We start from the raw sequence: 23,314 nt of genomic DNA, 5'->3' as shown, positions 1-23,314 counted from the left end.
TGTGTGTTAAATTGACACACAAAAGTGTTAAAAATTCAACACACAGAATTTTAACATACGTTTTTTTTACACTTTGACGATTCGTTTTTTACTGTGTACCAAGTATTGCAATATCACTAAAATTTATAAGTGTGGGACTTATACTTTTTTTTCAGTGTGAATAAACAGAAAGTTTTCAGGTTTTTGGCCATTTTTGGGCCTCGTTATCAACCAAATTTCAGCCTCGATAATTTTCGGCCTTGTGTCGGCTACTTTTCGCCTGGGAAAAAATTCTATTTTTTTTTTTTCTCGAAGTTTTTTTACTTGGAGAGTTTGTCGATCTGAATCGATACTTATCAAAGAATATAAATTCATTTATTTTAATAATTTTCTACTGGCTTATAATACTCATTTATTACTTAAGTTGAATACTTAGTAAATTTTTGTGTTTAAATTTATCTGAGAAACTCATTAAGAATTGAAATACAACTTTACTTACCGTTTATAAATTTACAATGAAACTCTTGAAATAACTTAAAAATACTTATGCCATGCTTAGGATTAACAATTTATTTAATAATTAATGATGTGATCTAAAAGTTCTATAATTTAATTATTCAAATTCGCATTTTATATATATTCATAATCTTTGACTTACTTATTTAAAATAAACGCTGCTCAAGAAATTGTCAGATTTAAAAAAAAAATAATTTTTTCGTGAGTAAAAGATAAAAAATAAAATGAGGTTGTAAAGTTTTCATGGGGCCCTTGCACGAGTTGAGAACCGAGTTTGGCAGCAGTACTTGAAAGTTAAACAACCGAGTTGTAAAAGCTCCGAACAAATAAAACAATCCTTGAATAAAAGTGGACAAAACCCGTACAGGTGTTAAACTAGCTTTCCTTTGTCAATTTTTTATGTATAAATAAAAAAAAAATAGTCAAACTTTTATAAAAAGTATCAGCACAACCCAACACCCAGATCCCAATTAATTAAGAATTGTCCGATGATGAACTATTATTTCTGTAAAAAAATTAAATTTCAAATTTTTGTGCATCCATTTTGCTCCATCAAAATAAATATATAAATTTGGTCCCGGTTTCAAAATTTTATGTATACTGAAAATTTTTAATTGGTCATTTTACCCCAGAACTTTTTTAAATTTTTAGCGTGTGTTTTTTTTTTTTTTTTTAGTGTATTCTGTTATTTTTCCCCGTGAATTCTATTTAATAAAAAATTTTTATTATCAGTTATTTATGTTTTCGAACATATTGCAGAGCTTTAGTTGTATTAATATTATAAATACAAAACCTTATATTTATGAATGTGTACATGGACAGTAACGACTACGAACTGCAGAGTCCTGGCCTCTGTGTCGATACACTTTGTATTGCTGTCCTAGTAGTAGTAACAGCCGTAACATAGCAGCACAGTAGTTTAAATTATAGTACATAGAGTCCTTGGTCCTGTGTGTAATATTTGTAATAGTAGTAGTGGTGGTAGTAGTAGTTGTTGTAAAAGGGTAGTAGTGGTTATGTTGTATACGAATGGTAAGAAGTAGTAGTAGAAATACCGATGGAGGTGGTAGTTTGTTCCTGGGGTAGGGGAACCCGGTACCAGTGGATGTTGCGTCGTAGTCGAGTTGGAGTAAAAGTCCGTTGTGATCTCCCGTCAGTTGTGCGGAAGCCTCCGGTCGTGTTGGTTCTGCATCCGTATCCGTATCCGTGTTGTTGCTGTTTCTGTTTAATACTAGGGTTGAACAAAAATTTTTTTGGGGTTTAAACTTTGTTTCGAATATGATTTACGTAAAAAGCCGCATTTGAATTCGGCGCGCTGTGAATTTGGAAGTGAGTTTAGTTAAAAACAGAGAAATTTGGGGGAAACTATTGGGGATGCTTTGCTTAGTATTCTGATGGTCTTTCAATGGGAATAGAATAAGTTAGTGGGATTAAAAATGGGATCAAGCTTTTGCGATAACTCGCATGGATTGAATACCAAAGTGACATGATCATGGTTTAAAATGATTGTAATTATTAATCTTGGTGGTTAACTTGCGTGGGAACATTCAGTGATGTGGTGAAGAAGACCGTGGAAGAAAAAAAATTGAGGCGTAAACGGTCTCATATTCAGGGTGGTTAGAAAAGTGGACTCTGTGCATGGCATAATTTTTTTTTTTTTTACTGAGGCCAGACAATTGTCCCGGAAGAGCGGAATAAAAGACGAGAAAATTTCCAACGAGTGGATACTTGACGACCCGTATTGTGCAGTAAAAAAAGAATGAGCTAGAGTGAGAGAAAGAGAGAAGGGAATAAAAGAAGCAAACAAGAAGAGCGGAAACACAAGAGCCGAGATGTTAACCGCAGAACATTTTGTTTTTACTGGGACACAGACGTCATCAGTGTTAGTAGTCGCATCATCAACATTATCGTCAGCATGCACAGATTCAATGTGTCAGAATAGAGCCAACTATCTGCTGACCGAGTACTGTTTCTAAGTACGAGTGGCTCTGGGCTGTTTGAGAGCGAGTTAAATAGTGGCAGTAGAGCTTTAGAAATGAGGGCCGGTAGTGGCCACCCGGCCCGCTCGTTAACTTTGCTACATTTCCGGCTGGCCTGGTTTTGCTGTCTTGTCTTTGGTGGAGGTCACGTTTCGGCAGTTACCAGTTCTCCGACTTCATCGAGGTACGATGTACCTCAGCAATGTACCTTACATCATGAAACGGCACTAACTTGTGTGTACAACAACCATTGGATCGTGCCCCACTTGAATTTGTCACGTGTCATCAGCGAATACGTAACGACACTGACAATTGTTTGCAATGATCAGCTGAAAGTTAACACTGGTCCCAGTTTAAGTGCCAGTGCAAGTCAAAGTGCTGGTACTAAAGCCACATTAGGAACGGGAATTAATTTAATTGAGCAGTATGCTCATTTGTGGCGATTACGCGATTTGAGGCTGATTGGCTGCAAAATAACAACGTGGCCAGCAAAAGTCCTAATGGGCTTTCATGATTTGCGAAACTTGACCGTACGCAGTATGATGTACGACCGTAGAAGCAAAGTGAGCTTAGAGTTGGAACGAGGTGCCTTCGATATGACACGTTTGATCGAGAAGATGGATTTGTCGGCGAACAATATCTGGCAGCTTCCGGAAGGGATATTTTGCCCGATGACTAATCTGGTGACACTGAATGTCTCGTGGAATATGTTGAAGGACGTCGCTGAACTGGGATTCAGTGATTACAGTGTTGGTGTTTCTAAACGAGATGTCGAATCAACGGTTCCATCATTGACGTCGTCAGTTACGTCGCAAGTGACGTGCTCACTTGATATACAGAGTTTGGATGTGTCTAATAACCAGATATCAGTACTGCCGTCACACGGTTTCTCGTCATTGCAGCGGCTACGTACGCTGAATGTGTCTGGAAATGTAATCAGAGTGGTTGACGACGCTGCATTACGTGGGTTGAGATCTCTAGAGGTATGCGACCTGTCGAGCAACCGGATTGTTGCGTTGCCGGCTGGTATGTTTAAAGATGCCACAAATACGCTCAAGGAACTGCGTCTCCAAAATAATTCAATCAGCGCACTGGCGCCTGGTTTAGTTGCCGACATGAATCAACTTGTCACGCTGGATTTATCGCGTAATATGTTGACGAGTTCGTGGCTTGACTCGAACACTTTCATTGGTCTTATCCGTCTTGTGCTTCTGGATTTATCACGCAATAAAATCGACAAAATTGATCCCGAACTATTTAAAGATCTCTACACACTTCAGATACTAAATTTACAGTATAATGAGATAGACATCATTCCGGCAGATACTTTTTCGCCAATGAGTAATTTACATACACTCGAGTTGTCCCACAATAGGCTGACGTATCTGGATGCGTATTCACTTAACGGTTTGTATGCCGTTTCGTTGCTGTCACTGGATTCTAATGCACTCGAAGGCATTCATCCAGATGCATTTCGTAATTGTTCGAGTATGCAGGATTTGAATCTGTCTGGTAATAATTTCGAATACATACCAATTGCCTTGAAAGACATGCGATTATTGCGTACGCTGGATCTCGGCGAGAATCAAATCAAAAGTCTAGATAAACCGGGTTTTCGCGGCATGACCAATTTGTACGGATTGCGAATGATCGGTAACGAAATAATTAACGTGACACGTGGTGCACTTTCCGAACTACCAGCACTACAAATTCTAAATTTAGCGCGCAATAAAATTGAGTATGTCGAATACGGGGCGTTTTCTGGTAATGAGGCTTTGCAGGCTATCAGGTTGGACGCAAATTATCTTCAAGACATGACTGGTATATTTGCAAACACTCCTGGTTTGTTGTGGCTAAATATGTCTGACAATATGATTAACCATTTTGATTACACTCTGTTACCGGAAAAGCTACAGTGGATGGATTTGCATAAGAATAAAATTCAAGACCTCGGTGTTGCTCCAGCAAATTTCCATTTACAAACACTTGACGTTTCGTTTAATGAGTTAACGCGTATCGATCCCAAGTCTGTGCCAGATTCAATCGAGTTGCTGTTTGTTAATGATAATAAAATCCATACTGTCGAGCCCCAGACCTTCTACGACAAATTAAATTTGACACGTGTCGACTTGTATGCCAACCAAATTGTTAAAATGGACTTGTCAGCACTCCAGCTAACACAGATTCCTGAAAATCGTGCTCTGCCGGAGTTCTATATTGGAGGTAACCCATTTATTTGTGACTGCACAATCGAGTGGCTGCAACGCATCAACTCACTGTCACTCAGACAACATCCACGTGTCATGGACCTCGAGCTAGTCTACTGTCGATTACCTTACGATCGTCATCGCGCATTTGTGTCTCTCTTGGAAGCCAAACCATCACAATTTTTGTGTACTTACAAAGCCCATTGTTTTGCTTTGTGCCATTGCTGCGACTTTGACGCCTGTGACTGTGAAATGACATGTCCCAGTAACTGCACATGCTACCATGACCAGTCATGGTCAGCGAATGTCGTAGACTGTTCAAATTCTGACTACAAAACCCTTCCGGGAAGGCTGCCCATGGATGCAACAGAAGTCTATTTGGATGGGAACAATTTCAGTGAATTGACCTCGCACTCGTTTATTGGCCGCAAAAACCTTGAAGTTCTCTACATCAACGACAGTAATATAATTGCGATCCACAACCACACATTCAGCGGTCTAAAACGGCTCATTGTTTTGCATCTTGAAAACAATAAAATCGAGCGTCTAAACGGCGTTGAACTGATGCCCTTGGAAAATCTAAAGGAGCTTTATCTGCAAAACAATTTGCTAACACACATCGACAATGGTACGTTCAATGCACTAACTCATTTGGAAGTACTTAGACTGGATAATAATAAACTGAAAACATTTGCGCTGTGGCAGCTGTCGTTGAATCCGTACTTAGTTGACATAAGCATTTCAAACAATCCATGGAGCTGTGAGTGTGGTTACTTGGATCAAGTACGTGATTGGATGACCAAGAATGAAGCTAAGATAACCGATTGGAAGCGTGTCACTTGCGAGCTGGGAATGCCCATTAATTTAGTAGTCAATGGCACAGTAGTAAATTGCGCAGCATTGACGGGAACAACTTCAGCCATTGAAACACGTCAGCTGGAAGCGTATTTACCTCTTTTGCTGGCAACTGCGGTGCTCTTCTTTGCAATGGTTGCTCTGATTTGCGGGGCATTTAGGCATCGTCGCACATTGCGGGCCTGGGCAGCAAGTCGCTGTGGACTGAGGGCCTGCTACAAAACTGCGGCCTTCGAGGACCGCGAAAAACCGTTCGATGCTTACATTTCGTATTCGGCTGTTGATGAAAATTTTGTATCACGTGTCTTGGTTCCGGGACTAGAATCCTCTTACAGACTGTGCCTGCATTACCGTGACCTTGGTGCTGGGGCGAATGTCGCAGATGCGGTTGCTGAAGCAGCTGACTCCTCAAGACGCACGATTCTAATTTTGTCGCGGAACTTTCTACACGGAGAGTGGTCGAGGTTCGAGTTCAAAGCTGCACTCAGAGACGCGCTGAGGGGGAAAGGACGCTCTGTTATTTTGTTACTTGTTGGCGGCGTCTGCCCACGTGATTTGGACGCTGATTTGAGAAAGAGAATATCCTCCCACACGGTTCTAGTTTGGGGTGATAAATTGTTTTGGCAGAAATTAAAGTTTGCTATGCCTGACGTTTCGCCGATCCCGGTGCTAGAGAGACCGCTGCCTTTGCCGCCTCCCCCGCCACCACCTTCTCAACATTTGTGGGCATAGGATCATGCTTTAGGTAAGTTTTTTTTTTTTATAGCAATAATAAAAATAATACCAACTTCTTTTTTAAAAATTTCACCATTGGGGTAAAATGGGTCGTAAAAAAATGCATAAAAATATGTCTTTACATTTTCTGAGAAAAAAAAACCATCCACACCCATGTACCCTTGTTAATTATCGTAACAGGATCATTTTTTATCGGAAAAAAAAAAAAATAAAGGTGATATCTCGTTTCCTCAACAAGACCGTGTATCGGCGATGCGAATCAACAGCTAGATTGCTATCTCACTCAACGATGCGACGATGTATACAATTATATTGTGCTCAGTGCTCTCCGAGCCCAGAGAAAAATCTTCTCCATTTCCCTCAGCGGTGCATCGTACGAGGAAAAGATCCTTCTGCGATATAACGTGAAATATATGAGCCTTATTACTCCAAGAAGGTCGCTTTATACCTTGCAATCGATATGCATTTGCAAAATTACCTTAAAATACATTTATTTATTCACTTTTTTACTCCAACGACGACAACGAAATAAATAAATAATACGTTTTAAAATATTTATCTACACTTTTGTCGAGTATTTCGTTATTAATCCAATGAAAATAAATTTTCTCTATCGACAATCGGCATCATTAGTCATAAAAAACGCACTGTTTTCTGTTTAATTCGTTAATACTGAAAATTTATAATGACAATCTCGTAAAGCAGTCGAAAAGTATGTTATATATATATATGTATATATTTATCTATGTATATTGTCTTGTAGTATGGCTATTGGTACAAGTGTTCACAGTAGATAGAAGTTGCAATTAATTTTATCAGCAATAGGAAATCGAGTTTACGGTACCGTTGAGAACGAACGAGACTAGGATACTCCATAAATATTATGAGGATTATCCAATGAGCCGTGAGCTATGACAAATTATCTGTCATTGGATTTATCAGTTTTAAAAAGTTTCAGTAGCAGTAATAATAATGGTTGTAAAATATCCAGGAATATGAACTGCATGGAAGCGTATAAACGTAATTCATAACATTTTATTACCATTTTTCTTTCATGTCGTTCCTTATTTTTACGAGCTTTATAAATATGTCCGAGTAGTAAAATTATTTTTTCCTACTTGGAATTTTTTGTTTTCATTTTTACTTTTTTTATTGTCCGGTTTAACGTCTGCCTGCACGCTTTCACTTCCATTAACGGCTGAGCTGCCGATAAGCTGCATCGATACGCCCGCTCCTAAACCCGAAACCCCCCGGGTTTGGCTTCTTTACAAGTTTCGCCCTTTTTTACTCGCTCTCTTTTAGGGATTACCTAAAAAATACATTTACAACGGACAATGGCTCCAAAGAGACTCATTGTGTTGCTACTATTTTTTTGCCCCAGTTTCCAATGTTTCCATTCAGGAGAAAGTGCTTCTTTTTTATTCATACATTTTTTATTTTTTCCGGAAATTTTTACATCTTCGTTTATTTACATATATATTATTATTGAAAAAAAAAAAAAATTTATCGCAGCAGGTCAAAATTTTTGGATTCCAAGTATCGAATTTTTTTTTTTAAAAACTACTGAAAAAAATTCGAATGACCATTTTACCCTATTTTTAATATCTTCTACTAAAATAGCAAAGAGACAAAATCGTCATTAAATTTTTTTTAAATTTCAAATATTTGGATTTTTTACGAAAATTAAAAAAAAATTTAATATTTAAATTAAAAATAAAATAGTGGCATTTAATATTAAATTGAAATATATGACATTAATTATGTCACGATAATAAAGTAAAGAGATCAGAAAGCATAATAACGTTAAAATGATAATTAATTAGCGGAAAAAAAAAAAAAATGTAGAGAAGGTAAAAGCTGACAAATATAAACGATAATTGGAAAGGAACTCATTAATATAATTAACAGTAATTTAACGAATTAACAATTCCCTTAAAAAATTTTTTTCACGTCCAATAGTGGATCGATAGCAGACGTGACTTGTGTTGGTAGACAAAGAAAAAAAAATGTATATCAGTTAAAACGAATAAAGTAAAAATAGAGTGTAGTTTAATTGGATATTTACGAAATGAGAAATGAATGAGTTTTAAATTGGTGGATACACTTAATAAGAGAATTATGATTTTAAATTGAAACTTATTGAATACAGTCCTTGATGGTTGGATACAAACTGGTTGGTATTTTCTCTTGAATTGCGAGTAGATAATCCGATTTGTTCTTCAATTATCGAATCAGTCGAACTGTGGTATTTAATCGATTGCCTGCATCAATCTGCCTTTGCTGTGGATAGATACATATATATCTATATGTATATATATATATGTATGAATATATCCACTAGTTTAATATCGATTCTGCAGAGTAATTTTAGTGAGCCCTCATCCTTCTACGCCGTCGCCATCTCTTCCGTAGTTGTAACACGTGAATTAATTGAAACTTTGCTTTAACTTTCACCAAACCGTAACGACTTTATTGAAACTAAATTAACCACACAACTATGTTTCCTAATGAATGAATCAACTTCTATGAATCCCTTTTTCATACGAGTAATAACCTACATTTATACATCATATTAATTTAATTCATTTAAACTTTTTTTTTTTAATTTTTTTTATTGTTATTCATAAAAAAAATTGTCCAATGAAATGACTTAATAATTATTTACTTTATGGCAAAATTTATTTCCTTTATAATCTTGCGTATCTTTGATAGCTAAGAATTTAAATTAAAACTGCCTATTTATGAATACGCGGGAAAAAATATTTAAAATCTAATGAGATCCAAAATGTTTTTTTTTTAATTGATGGGACCATGGAATTAAAAAAAAATTGTTATTTTAAATTCTTATAGGGTAGAGGTACCGTTATTGGCCATTTTAGAGCCGATTTTAGACACAAAAAATTAAAATAAAATAATTTGTAAAAGACGCAATGACAATTAATTTTCAACATGTGTTCAAAGATACTTTTATTCCACTAATAAAATGGAAATTTCTTTTTATACTTTTTCAATTATTAAAATAAAGTATTAAATATCCGAAAATGGAGCAGTGGCCACGAATGCTACTTCTACCCTAGTTTGATATTTTTTGATGGTCAACATTTTTGTAATTCATTATTATGTATGAATGACTCGATATAATACGTTTAATAATAATATTATATTGAGAGTAATAAACATAATACTAGACAACAAGACTAATTTGATTTCATTCATTAACTGTAAATTACTAGTTGATTTAAAAATAAAATTAGAACAAAATTGAAGTTGAAAGATTTTATACCAGCAGTATTTTGACCCTCTGCTGCTTTTGCTGAAGTGTCGTTTGAAGTCTATACCCTACTCACGGAAAAAAATGATGCTCAAAATTTAATTTAATAGTTTGTAGTTTATTTTTGACTTAAAATTAGTATATTTGTATACTAATATCAAACCAGGATCATTATATATATTACAAAATGGCTATTACTTATATTAAAATTTGATACACGTAGAAGAGCAAAATTTGTAATTTCGTATATTAAAATAAATATGAAAAAGAATCGATAAACTGGTATCTACAGTTATTTATTACTTTTCAAATAAACATAGAAAAATTAAAAAAATTGACCACTTATTCGATTTATGTATATAATAAATTAATTTATAATAACGAATAAATAACATTTTATATTAATTATTAGTCAATGGGATAGAATTTATAAAATAAGAGTTAGAAGTTTTCGGTATTTTTATGAACAAAAAATCAGTATCTAGTATATATAATTTTTCATTTTATTATTTACCACTTATTCGATTTATGTATATTGTAAATTAATTTATAATGATGAATAAATAATATTTTAAGCTAATAATTGATCAGTGATATCGAATTTATAAAATAAGAGTTAGTAACTTTTTCAGATTTTCGGCTGGAAAAATCAGTATCTAAGATAGCAATTGTTAATTTGACCAATCATTACTTTTTAATAGATGTATGCCATAAATTAATTAATTTTCACTAATAAGTCACGTATTTATACCTAGAAGTAATAATATTTACTTACTTTTTGAAATAATTGATAGTAATTTTTAGAAATCTACAAAAATTAGTAAACTACTTTGCAGTACATAATAGTACTAATTATTGATAACAGATTCCACTTTTTACTATTATTTATTAATTTTTAATATTCCGTTTTTTCCGTGTTGAGGACAACCCCATCATCAACCCTGCATCACTGATTTGATAAGTTGATTTTTTTGAGCTATGACCTAACATTCCATTTTTATAATTATCGAAATTTTAATTTCAAAAGATTAATGAAAAAGTAAAAGAAAAAATCACTGCTATTAGTTTTAAATTTGGTTCTTTTATTTATTATTATTTTTTTTTTTCAAATTTTTCAACGATCAGAGTTCAAATCCCGGCTACGGCACTGATTGATTTTTTTACTCGTGTATGTGCAAAGTATACATAAAATTACTAGTAAATAGATCAATTTTTTTTTTTTCAATTAAAAAAAAAATATTTGAATGCAAAAAAATTTTTCCATATTAAATTATACTGCTGATTCAATTAAATATTTCATGCAACGAATCAAAGAGAATTAAACTGAGTTATTTTTAAATAAAAACGCGTAAAATGAATAAAAAAAAAAATTTTTTTTCAAATCCTCTTTATGATAAATTCCAGAAATTAAACCAGAATTTTTTTTATTAATAAAAATTTTTTTGTTATTAAAAACTAAAACGTAATTCGTTAATGAACTGTTTGATCACGATTTCCGTAATTAGACAAAGATGATCTGGAAATACAAAAGATGATGATTAAGCGGCATAAGGTGCACCAGCAGCATCACGAGAATTTAGAAATGCAATCAATCTATCAATCAGCACACAAGAGAAAACGTGACGAGAATTAAATAGGGTAGCCGTTGAACGAGTGATAGCTCGGATAAAAGAACAAAAACTAGGGAATAAGGGAAGAAAAAAAATAGCTATAACGACAGAAAGAAATAAGTAAAAAAAAAGAAGAAAAAAAATCGAATAAAGTAAAAGAACAAAAGACAAAAGACGAGAGCAAGATGAAAGTACTCGGTCTAACCTTCGTCACATTCACTCATTGATTTTATATATTTTTTACTTTCTTTTCTATGGGCAATCAGTGTGCCGTGAACATTGCCAAAAGGCATCGCTTTATTTTCCACGCTGGCCATATACATCCGCGGATTTTCTCTAAATTATTGAACGTAAAAAGAAAAAAAGTTATAATAATAACAATTATGTATACATAGATATACATGTAACCTTTTACTTTTCCTTCTTTTTCGTCGCTTTGTATTGAGTAACAATGTGAGCACTTTTTTTATTTTATTTCATTTCTTTCACTTTCATTCACTCGCCCTTCCGCCGTCATGTGCCTTTTCATAAAGCCCTTTTTGGTTGACTTTTACATGTACAAAACCCCAAGTTCAATGGACATGTCAAATGTCAATTGATTGATTTTTTTTCATGTAGTTTTCAATTGAATTATATTTAATAGTTAAATTTATTTCCTTTATTTCCAACCGCCAAAGCTTCAAAAATTCGCACATCAAAAAATTGGAAATTTTTTAAGGCTCTAAATATTTTGACCAATGAAAATTATTTTGCATTTCTCTAAAATCTTTCGAGAGTTTTTCGGAAATTAATTAAAAAATTCCATTTTCACGCTTAAATTTTTATGATCCGAAGTTAGCAGACACGCAAGAATTTTCGGATTTTTTTCGAATAGATCAATTCAGAAAAAAAAAACTGAAAAAATGCACATATAGAAAATTTAAAAAACTACAGGTGCAATTTTTAAAATATTGATTTTTTTTATAATTTATCATTTTTTAGAAAATCCAAAAATTATTAGACGTCAGCTGATTTCAAATTTGATAAAATTTGTTACTTTAATTGAATTCAAATATTTGAAAATTTATTACAAAGTAAAAAAAAAGAGCCATCCGGCCTTACCCGGAATGGAGAGGTAGATTTCTTATGTAAATACAATAAAGCTACAATAGTGTAATTAATACTTATTTTGTAAGCTTAAACATAAATTTCAAGGAAATGAATTATGCCTTTTAGAAGTTAGAAGAAGAATCATTTAGAAGTTAGAAGAAGACTAAGCTGCAAAAATAAGCTTTTTTTATTTTTTGTGAAATTTTCGATATCATCAAATTGTTAGAAACGATGTTTGAAAAAATCAAGTATTGCAGTGAAAATTAAAGCTAATCGTCCAAATATTGAGATACTTTTTACAGAATTGAGTTATCATTTTCGGTTCAAAAGTTATTTAAGGATAAACCCAGAAAATTCATTTTTATGAAAATCAAAAAAAAATTCAAACACTCACAACTTCCAAACTAATCGACCGATTGGGCTCATCTTCGAACTTGATCAAGGTAATCGTCCAATAAAAAAATGTATAAAATTTCATTGAGATCCGTTAAGAATCGCGAGCGCTATCGTGATGACAAGGCGCGTTATATCGTATATATATATAAACTTTTGAGTAGATGGTATTTTTTGACTCTACAAGGTAAAATAAGACATGTGGTGGCAAAATTCTTTGATAATTCGATCATGAGACCCATTGCAATAGTCCGATTTCTAAAGAAAGCTACTTAAAGAAAATTAGTTTTCCATAATTTTTGAGTTGACTATTTTATTATTTTTTTTTAGCCAACTCAAGATAATTAGAAATTATTAAAAACTTTTTTTTATACTTTGAAATATAATTAAAAAATAATAATCACTTAAATATGCTCTTTATCATATTTAATATTATTTATATTTTGGATACTTGATTATACAGAAAAAAAAAATCCGAGCGAAGAGTAAAAAATTCCAAATCCCCATTTCATCTTCTGCGCTAATTAACAATTTTTTCTCTCAATATAGAATAATAATTAATACTAAATAAATAATTCATAAATAACAAAAAATATTCCCTCTGTTATTAAAATAATTAATAACATAAATTACAAAATAATGAGATTTAATTTAAAAATTATGAATTCTGAGGATCCCAACGTTCTTATGCTACAAGCTCAGGTGTTTTTGTAGCATCCGACTGTCAGAGAGCTCAACTATGCGTGCAAGAACCTCTGGTAAAAGAACCTCCGTCATATACATATATATCTATACATATTTAAAGAGGAAGAAAGTGAGACCGCGATATAGCAGATGCTCAATCTGCAGCCTCACGCCTCGGCACAATGGCTTGTGATGCTGGAATAATAGTCCGGCTGTTAAAGTTCTTTTTCAATAAAAGACCATCTTCGTTCGTCCCTTACTACGCCACACTTTGTACTTTAATTTATATAATCTTTTCTTTATATTTTAATTTTTAAATTATTTTTGACTCAAGCTTCAAAAGATGTCATTAGAAAATGACGAGAAAAAAAAAAATCTACAGAAACGAATGGTTATAAATTCAGATATTCTATTTCATTTACAAATTCCGTTGGAGACGAGTTGAGAAAAAATTATTCTATTATAAGTTTCGCCCACTTTTCTCACATGACAACTTTACAAATTGTTATATGTCTATTCTTTTTTTTGCCCCATGCATTAATATATCTTCAGTCTGAGTAATATATTACGAGCGTATGAATAAACTTTGTAACTCTTTAGACTTGAGTTGATAAAAAATTTTTTTTTAATTTTAAACGGAAATATTCGTTACGCGGTGGGACAAAAAAAAAATGTTCGTTTTTTTTCCTCGTAAAAGTTATTTTTAAATTTTTTCGATTTATTTAGAAAATTCTTAAGGCTTTAAATCGTCGCAGCTGCTTTCAAAGCTTATTCACAGGCGTTGAAATATGTCAACTTTTAAATATATATATATTATTTTATACGTTACAGTAAAAATAAATTTTATAAAGAAAACAAACGTTAAAATACCATTTATGAGATTTTTTTTTTATTAAAAAGTTAAAATAATAAAAGTTTTCTTTATGGGGGCTCTACATTTTTTACATTAGATGAATTTTATACTCAATAATTTGTTCTGTACAAAAAAAATCATGTTTGGCCTACATGCTATCCGGCTGTTAAGATTATCGGTGTTAAATCTAACCCCGACGATGGTGTTATTATAATACTAGAAAAGGTGTTAATATTGTTTCGCGGTGTTAAAATAAAAGTACACAGAAAAAAAAAAATCTTCTCTCAAGAAAATTTTTCTTCAACCAAGAAATTTTTCAGCGAGTGGAATGAAAACCGAAAATTTCTTGAACGAAGTGAAATAATTTCTTGAATTTTAAATCTTCAATTAAGAAAAAAAATCCTTAAGCCAATACATATTTCATACTTGGTCCAACAATAGAATTACTTGTTTTAAAAACTTGCAGTTTTTAGTTTAATAATAATTTTTCTTAATCTGAGTATGTTACTTACTTAAACCAAGAAATATAAATATTTAGTTCGAGAAAGTTATACACTTAATTAAAGAACTATGATGTTTTGAAACAATAAACGGTACGAACTCGAACTAAAAATAAAGGGAGTTGATTCAAGAAATTTAAACTCTTGGTTTGAGCATAGTGTACTTTCTCTGACCAATCACACGAAAAATCTCAAACCAAGATTACTAGAGTCTCAAGCCAAGAAAGTTTTCTCTTGGATTCTCACTCATAGATGCTCCCTCCTTCGCACCCGAAGGAATGAATACTCCCCACTCTCTCTCTTTCTCACACTAGCGCAGCAAATGGATTTTGAGTTCACCTTTTTATTTTAAATAAATTAAAAATTAAATAACCAAATTATATTATTATAATAAATTAATTGATTAATGTAATTATATAATATTGAATAATTTCTCAATTTTTTTTGTAATTAAATTTGTTTTTTTTTTTGTTTTAACTTTTTTATATTTATGTCGAAATTCATTTATGAACGATTCATACAATCCGTTCAGTATTTTGGTAAAATGTCAAAACTAACATTTTTCTAAATTATTGGCGATAACATTTGTAATATTAATTCTGGGTTTAGGATTTAAAAATGTGACTGAACATAAGCCAGTGTGGTTCAGTATATGTGGGCAAAGTAAACGTAGCCTAGCAAAGGCTGCGATGGCTTAGTTGGTAAAGCTCTCGCGTGACGCCGAATCGATCTGGGTTCGATTCCTCGTTTAAGCGATAATTGTTTTTTCTCAATTTGTTTAAATATTAACTCATTGCGAAACTTGCCGATCCCTTATAAATGCTTCTGATACAGTATTTATTTGCTTCACAGCATTGTTTGTAATATTTAAACAAAAAAAAAATTGTTCATTAAAAAAATGAAACAAAAAAAATAAATTTTTTTAGCTCGATAGATTTATTTGCTTAATTAAAGAAATTAATTTCTTGGCTGAAAATTTTTTTTTTGTTTGCGACAAATAAAAAAATTCTTGGCCCAAGAAAGTTTCTTCTTGGTTTAAAAAATTTTTTTTCTTAGTACAAAAACTTTTTTTTTTAGCTCAAGACATTGTTTCTTGACTCGATAAGGTAACAGTCTTTAGATAAGAAACAAGTTTCTCGAGTTAAAAACAAACTTTCTTGGCCCGAGAAAATAATGCTTTAAACCAAGAACAAACTTTCTTGGGCCAAGAAAGTTTGTTCTTGGTTTAAAACATTATTTTTCATGGTTCAAAAACTTTTTCGTTTCAGCTCAAGATATTTTTTCTTGACTTAAAAACGTAAAAATTTTCAGGCAAAAAAAAAATTTGTTGAATTGAAAAAAAAATCTTCTCGAACCAAAAAAAAATTTTTTGGGACCAAGAAATTTTTTTCTTGGTTTAAAGAATTTATGTTTTAGACTAAGAAAATTATGTCTTCCGCGAAGGAAATAATTTCTTGATCCAAATAATTTTTTTACTTCAATAAAGTAAGAAATTTTGCTTGGTTCAAGAAAAAAATTTCGAAGACATTTTATTTCTTGTTTCAAGATTTCCTTTTTTTCTGTGTAGTGTTATTTTTCAAGTCCCAAAAGTTGAATTGTATTTCCAATACAAATATTATAATACAATGTCAGAGACATAAAAATGATTAGTATATTTTTCCTACTCTCTAGATCTGAAACAGTGAAAACTAGTTTATATACACTATTTCTCAGCTATAAGTATACCACTTGTTTTACTAGCTATAGTCACTCACGGAAAGAAAATTATGGGAAGTTTTGCTATGCATTATAGGAATGGTTCCCATAATGGTATGGGAATAGTACCTATACTACTATAGGGATGGTTCCCATATATTATGGGAACCATCCCCATAATAGTATGAGAATAGTTCCCATACCATTATGGGAATCATTCCCATACTATTATGGGAATAGTTCCCATATTGGTATAGGAACTATTCCTATAATATTATGGGAACTATTCCCATAATGTTATGGGAACCATCCCTATATCATAAAATTTTTTTTTTGCACAATAGTGTAGAAATTTCCCAAAATTTGAATTTTCTTGAATGTATTGTGCTGACAAAAAATTCTTGTTAAAAATTTTAATGTTTTTCTGCCAAATACGATTTTTTTTTTCAATGTTTGAATTTTTGTTTTTATGTTTAATAATATTTCTGTGTATTGTAGAAGTGATTACCACACTTCTTTAAATTAATTTTTTCATGATAATATGGGAACCATTCCCATAATATTATGGGAATGGTTCCTATAAATTATAGGAACCATTCCCATAAATTATAGGAATGATTCCCATAATATTATAGAAAGTATTCCTATAAATTATAGGAACCATTCCTATAGTGTTATGGGTATCATTCCCATAATCATAGGAACTATTCCTATAATTGTAGGAACCGCTCCTATAATTTATGGTCGTAATTCCTATGATGGTATAGGAAAAAATTTCAGAAAATTATGGGAACCGCTGCCATAATTTTCTTTCCGTGCTGTTTCAGATTTAGAGAGTAAATATTCCTTTGATAAATGATCAAAAATGTATGCAATTCGTTCAGTTTAATGAAAATGAAATTACTTATTTTATAGGTAATAAAATTGTTTGGATCTCGAATACCCATAATTTCGTAATTTTACACTAAAAAATCGGCAGAGTAAATCAGAAGTGAACGCAGAGCGAATGACTGTTTATTTGATCACTTCGGAGTGAAATTAACTTCTTAAAGGTGTTTATTTTAATATTAAAACTCCGAATCGGAGTGAATGCAGATTGAAATAAAATCAAGATCACTACGAAATCACTCAGACTCCGTATGCAGAGATTTTATTTTTTAAACTTCGGAAGTCCGAGTGACGAACTGAATTTGTATTGAAATAAAATTCGTAACCCTAGTAACATGTGTTTGAGCAAGATTCTGGACTAAGTATTTTGAGCACGCCCCCTAGCTGCTATTTTTTAAACATGAATAAGTGAAAATAAGTGAATATTCAGTAATTCCAAGTGCAAACCGAACCACTAATTTCAAAAAGTGGTTCGGTTGGCACTCAGAATTAGTGAATATTCACTTATTTCACCTATTCATGTTTAGAGAGTAATGTCTTTTCCTACGTATGCCTCTTTCGCAAGATCGCGTATCAAGAAACCTATGTCAAGATTTGTGTATGTCTTGCTCATGGGATCGTACGCAAGAATATTAAAGATATCTTGAACACGTGCAATGAAAAAGTGTCTGACGCATTTCTTGCACCAGTAACTTACAGTAGATACTTACGCATAACTTGCTCAAGGCTCAAGGTCAATTTTAAGCCTTCAGCAAATCTTGAGCAAGCCATGCGTAACTATTTTTAACTATAGTCTTCCTACAGAATTGATTTATATACTGAAAAAAAAAATTTGCTACCGTAACAAAAGTCAAGATTACGCAGCTATTTGTTAAGAAAACAAATCCATCTTGGTCAACGCAACGAAGTGATATTTGTTGTGGCAAGTTAAGTGAAGTTGCCGTTGTAATAAATGACATGTGTTGAGCAAAATATTATTTATTTGTTCACAATTGTTATCTGGAAAATAACTGTTTGTCTAAATTGAGCTAAGTATCACGTTTACAACTATGACCAATACTGACTATCAGCCTTAGCAATGTATTAGATGGAAAAAATTATATGCGTATTCGAAAAATTTTTCTCAAAACATATTATTTGTTAAAACAGCAACTTCACTTTACTCAGCACAACAAATGTCACTTCGTTGCGTTAACCAAGATAGTTTTGTTATCATAACACATAGCTGCGTAATCTTGACTTTTGCTACGCTAGCAAATTTTTTTTTTCAGTGTAATCTGGCACAAATTTCTTGTATAAAGTTTGCAATTTAAATCTGGTCACAAATATCTGCAGCAAGACACATACGTAGTAAAAGATACTAGCACCTATCGATCTTGAGAGCAGACTTGCTCAAGAATTTAAAAAAATTGCTATATGGGAATCACTCCGAATTCACTCTCAGTTTTTTTACAGTGTAACGAAATATTATTATTATTTTTTTTTCGGTTTTGTCAATTTTAAAACAAATATCCGTACACCCGTATACTTCGAAAGTTATCAATTTACTGAGCATGAACACCGTTTTAACACCACTACACCGGTATGAGTTTATTTTAACACCATTTTTTTGTAGTATGAGTTCTCATTAAATGTTTGATTCAAATTTCATTTAAAAAGTTTTTTATTTTATATTCAATTGAATTATTTCTGTTTTATAAAAATTGAATAAAAAATTTTTCTATATTTAAATATTTTTTTAATAAAACGCTGTAGCTATAGATGTAACTTCATCCCTTAAATAATAAATTTAAAAAAAATATAAAGACACAGAGAAAAATACAAGTGTCAGATGAAAGATGAAAGCGTAAAGAGGCAGAAAAATGGCGTGTGAAATATAAAGCAGTAAATTCAAGTTGATGTTCAGAATACTGCGATGAAGGAATGCTACGAAAACGAAATTCATATTGAGTTCCTCAGTTCTCATAATTCCGCCGACATATTGATCCCGTTCGCTCTGGAGGAACGTTAATGAAAAATAAATGCCTGTGAAAATTATTGCTATAGGGTTCAAAAGACGTATTGATAAATAATACAGTCACATTAATTGTTTTTTAGTTTTATTTTGAAAATGTATTTTTTTTATTTATTCGAAATTATGATCACAAGATATTCAGATCAAAATTTCTGCATTGTTTTTGTTATTTTCTTGGCACTCTACGGATATGATTCAATGCTCGTAATTTATGTAGACAATTGACGTCAAGAAAAATTTTGCCAAAAGAAAAAGTTTATGAGGAATAAAATTTTTTTTATTAAGAAAATTTTTGATTCTTTTTATATTAAAGTTAGAAATATTGAAAGTTGGTAAGGGTGCCAAGGACAGAGTAATTAAAACTTTGTACCTACATTGAGTTTAATATTCGTAGTTCTGATAAATAGAATTGAATTTTAAGACTTAATTAAATTGATCAGTGAATTTTAAATAATTAATAATTAAATGCAGATGAGAAGAGCGACTGGAGTAGGATTTAATGAGGATTTAAATAACCGGCAGTCAAAGATTTTAATATTTAATATACCGATATGTTAATTAAATATATTTAACGCGGGAGATTTAAATTTGAATATAATATAGTAATCTTTGAATACTTTAAATAAAAATAAACGATTTTATTGGCGTTTACAAACAACCACCAGCCCACTGGGTTTAAGTACTTTGTCCTCTCCTTACACTTTACTCCCACATTTTTTTCGTCGAGCCCGTGGCACAATAAATAACCCGGTCTTTTATTATTTTATTTATAGAATCAAATTTATCTTAAAATATTTATTATCAATCTAAAATTCTCAAAAATTATATTGTGATATTTTATTTATAAACAATCTGGGATTTAAAATAATATTTATGTTAAATAATACTTAAACTTATTCCAATACCCGATTTACTTTTCCAGTCATCACATTTAAATATTATGCTCTAGGGTTAAAGTTTTATATATTTATTCGATATTCACTTCAGTATTTTATTCACTGTTTTTATTGTCCCTTAATATTTCGTTTTCCAATTTTACCGAGTAAAAAATTTGCGGAGTGAACGCGGATTAAATCCGGAGTTATAGCGGAGCGGATGACTCTGAGTGACATTCACTTCAAGGGAATTCATTTTCATATTAAAATCTGTAATTACTCCATATTTACTCCCGATTTTTTACTGCGTACCAGCCACAATTGTAAAAAAAAAATTTATTTATTATTTTTAATATATATTAATATATATAAATAATCACTAACAAGATTGACTTAGACAATTGCTTTTGTAACGGAGAAAATTAAAATTTTCTTTTGTCTTGAAAGTCTCATTTTGTTGTTAAGTCAGCAGACTGGAACGCATCAGGAATTTCCTCAATGATAGAATTCCATCGAACGTATTTTCATTAAGGAATAGCAATTGTCATTATCCTCTCTGTCTTTCTCTCTCTCTACATATATATGTATATGTATATATACATACACAACTACTGTCTTTCATCGTACAGCTTTTCAATTCCTATAAATACTTAACAACTATTACTATATATATTTAGTTACTTTGTACTCGTCTTTGCCACACTGTACTTTATATAAATAGTAAGGTATATATATATATATATATATATATATTTATAATGTATAGTATGTAGTGTACAAGACTATGAACAAAGAAAGTTGTTTAAAAATGTAATGAAATAAAATTGATTCATTTCTTACTTTATTCTTTGTTGCTTTTGTTTCTAGATGTGAATCCTAGCCGGAGGTATTATCGAACTTTATCCACGTATGGAGTCCCTGGATATCACCAGAAGAATAGTAAGTTTTATTTTAAGGTTTTTACAACTCCATTCTACCCAAAGTTTTATATTACTTTTATCGAGTCTTTCGGTGAATTCAATTTTATATATATATATATATATATATTTCTCTTTAAAACTTACTAAATCCAATTCTTAGGGTTAATTTTGTTTTTTAAAACTAATTTATTTATTTATTTTTTTATCGCTTAACTAATAAAATAAACAAATTTGTTTACACGACGTATATTTCAATCTTTAAGAACGAAGTGTGTAAGGGAGGTTGGGGTACGACGGCCACCCTACAAGCTGTTAATTATTTTTTTGTCATTTTGGGTATCGGGTACAATTTTTTTGATTAACTTCGAATAAATTCATTATCATTTTGTTATGATGTAACAACAAAATTTTTTTTCGAGGCGTGACGACTCCCCTTCTTCCAAAAATTGACAAAATAAAATTTTGTAAAAATGGAGTTATGTTTTAAAAATAGAATGAAATATCGTGTCTGTGAAATTTTCGTGGCAAAGGCTAAGATGTGACGTTGTCATTTATAAAGTGGTTTTTTTTTCGAAATTTGGGGGGGGGGAGGTCCGTTGTGCCCCGATGATTTGAAAATAAATTAGAATACTACTTTTTTTAAGAGCTTGACATTAAAATGAACGTAACTAGAAAACAATGCGGAATTTGAAAAAAATTTGTGAGAAGTAATTTGTAGGGAATAAAATTGTCTACAAAAAAGTTTCTGTGATATTTTGTGATAAGTCTAATAGTTTCACTGGAAAAGTAAAAAGATCTCGAAATTTACTATAAATTTGACTTCCAGCTCTAATAACTTTTGAATAAATGGATTTATCAAAAAATTATAAGAGACTTTTTTTGTAGAGCATTACATTCCCTAAAAAACTATGTCTACAGATTTTTGGTAGGAGGCATCGTTAGCATCGTTATAAAAAACAGAAGATGCAAAAAATATTATTTTTAGTTTTGAACCATCAATTAAATTACATTAATAAATTTTTTTTTTTTTTTTTACAGAACCCCGGACTATTGAGACAATTCTCTCTTCTTATGAACACGAAGAAATTCTCACAATTGCGCTGGAGTATAATTAAATTTACCGAAAATAACTAAAACTATTAAAAACTAAATAAAATAATTTTACATTGGATTCAAAAAAAAGGACACTCGTGATAGCTTTCGTAGTATAATAAAAAAAAAAAAATAAATAAACTAAACTAAACTAAATGGACATAATTAGTGCAAAAGTAAAAAAAAATAAAAACTAAAAGAAATACTTGTATATCTTATATCGCAACGAATTACGCATTTTTCTCTCGCTAATTGGTCGATCGTTGAATTTACATATTGATCACGTTTAATAAAGAAATTTATATTTAAAAAAAAAAATAAATAAATTTATAAATAAATCATAAGATAAATTGTTCTTCGCTAATTATCTTTTATTGTTTTGAGCGACTGCTTTGTTAGCTCAAACGAAATTTAAAAAGTGTAAATAATAAATAAATAAAATTTTGTATATTTGTAATATAGATAGGAATATGTATCATAAACAATAAAATTATTTATATATATTTTAATCATGAACAAAATTTGCTTTTTATTTGATATTTATTTGAACCCTTGTAAATTATCATTTTTTTTTCTTAAAAATAAAAAGCAATCAATATTTTCGTTTTTTATTTTTATTAAAACGAGAGAAAATATCAATTGTAGTTCACTAAAAATTTTTAGCTAATGGTTCATTCAAAAAAAATTTTGTTTATAATTTTGAAAAAAAAAAAAAAAAAATTTCAATCGTAAAAAAATCAATCAAAAGAAAAATTAGAAACTATCTTACGAATAATAGTCTTACACTGTAAAAAATTGGGAGTGAATACAGATTTTATTTTAATCCAAATTCACTCCGTGACTCGGAGTTCCAGAGTTTTTTAAAAAATCACTCTGCAGACGGATTGAATAGGGATTTTTTTATCAGCGGAGTGATTTCGGAGTGCCGCGGATTTTATTTCAATCCGCGCATTCACTTCAGTCCGGAGTTTTAATACTTAAATAAATTTATATTAAATAGAAACAGCTGTTGATTAGAAACATAATTATTTCGATACATTATTCATTCAGATATTAATAACTAAACTTAAAATATTATGTTTTTAATTTATAAAATATGTTAGTAACTCATTAAATTATAAAATTCCATATATATAATATATAGATAGATAGATAGATA

The 23,314-nt window shown here is 31.1% G+C and overlaps 1 protein-coding gene across 1 annotated transcript; it reads left to right on the top strand.

Moving 5' to 3' along the window:
- The first annotated feature begins 1,632 nt into the window (after positions 1-1,632).
- On the top strand, positions 1,633-22,473 carry LOC130677244 (toll-like receptor 6). The gene is made up of 3 exons (XM_057483926.1): positions 1,633-6,281; positions 21,011-21,082; positions 22,102-22,473. Exon 1 carries the CDS (start codon positions 2,531-2,533, stop codon positions 6,266-6,268), a length of 3,738 nt encoding a protein of 1,245 aa, XP_057339909.1. The 5' UTR covers positions 1,633-2,530; the 3' UTR covers positions 6,269-6,281; positions 21,011-21,082; positions 22,102-22,473.
- The last annotated feature ends 841 nt before the right edge of the window (positions 22,474-23,314 follow it).

The sequence above is a fragment of the Microplitis mediator genome, chromosome 11 (assembly GCF_029852145.1).
Source record: "Microplitis mediator isolate UGA2020A chromosome 11, iyMicMedi2.1, whole genome shotgun sequence".
NCBI classification, from domain to species: Eukaryota; Metazoa; Arthropoda; class Insecta; order Hymenoptera; family Braconidae; genus Microplitis; species Microplitis mediator.
This window is presented reverse-complemented; position numbering and strand designations above follow the sequence as displayed.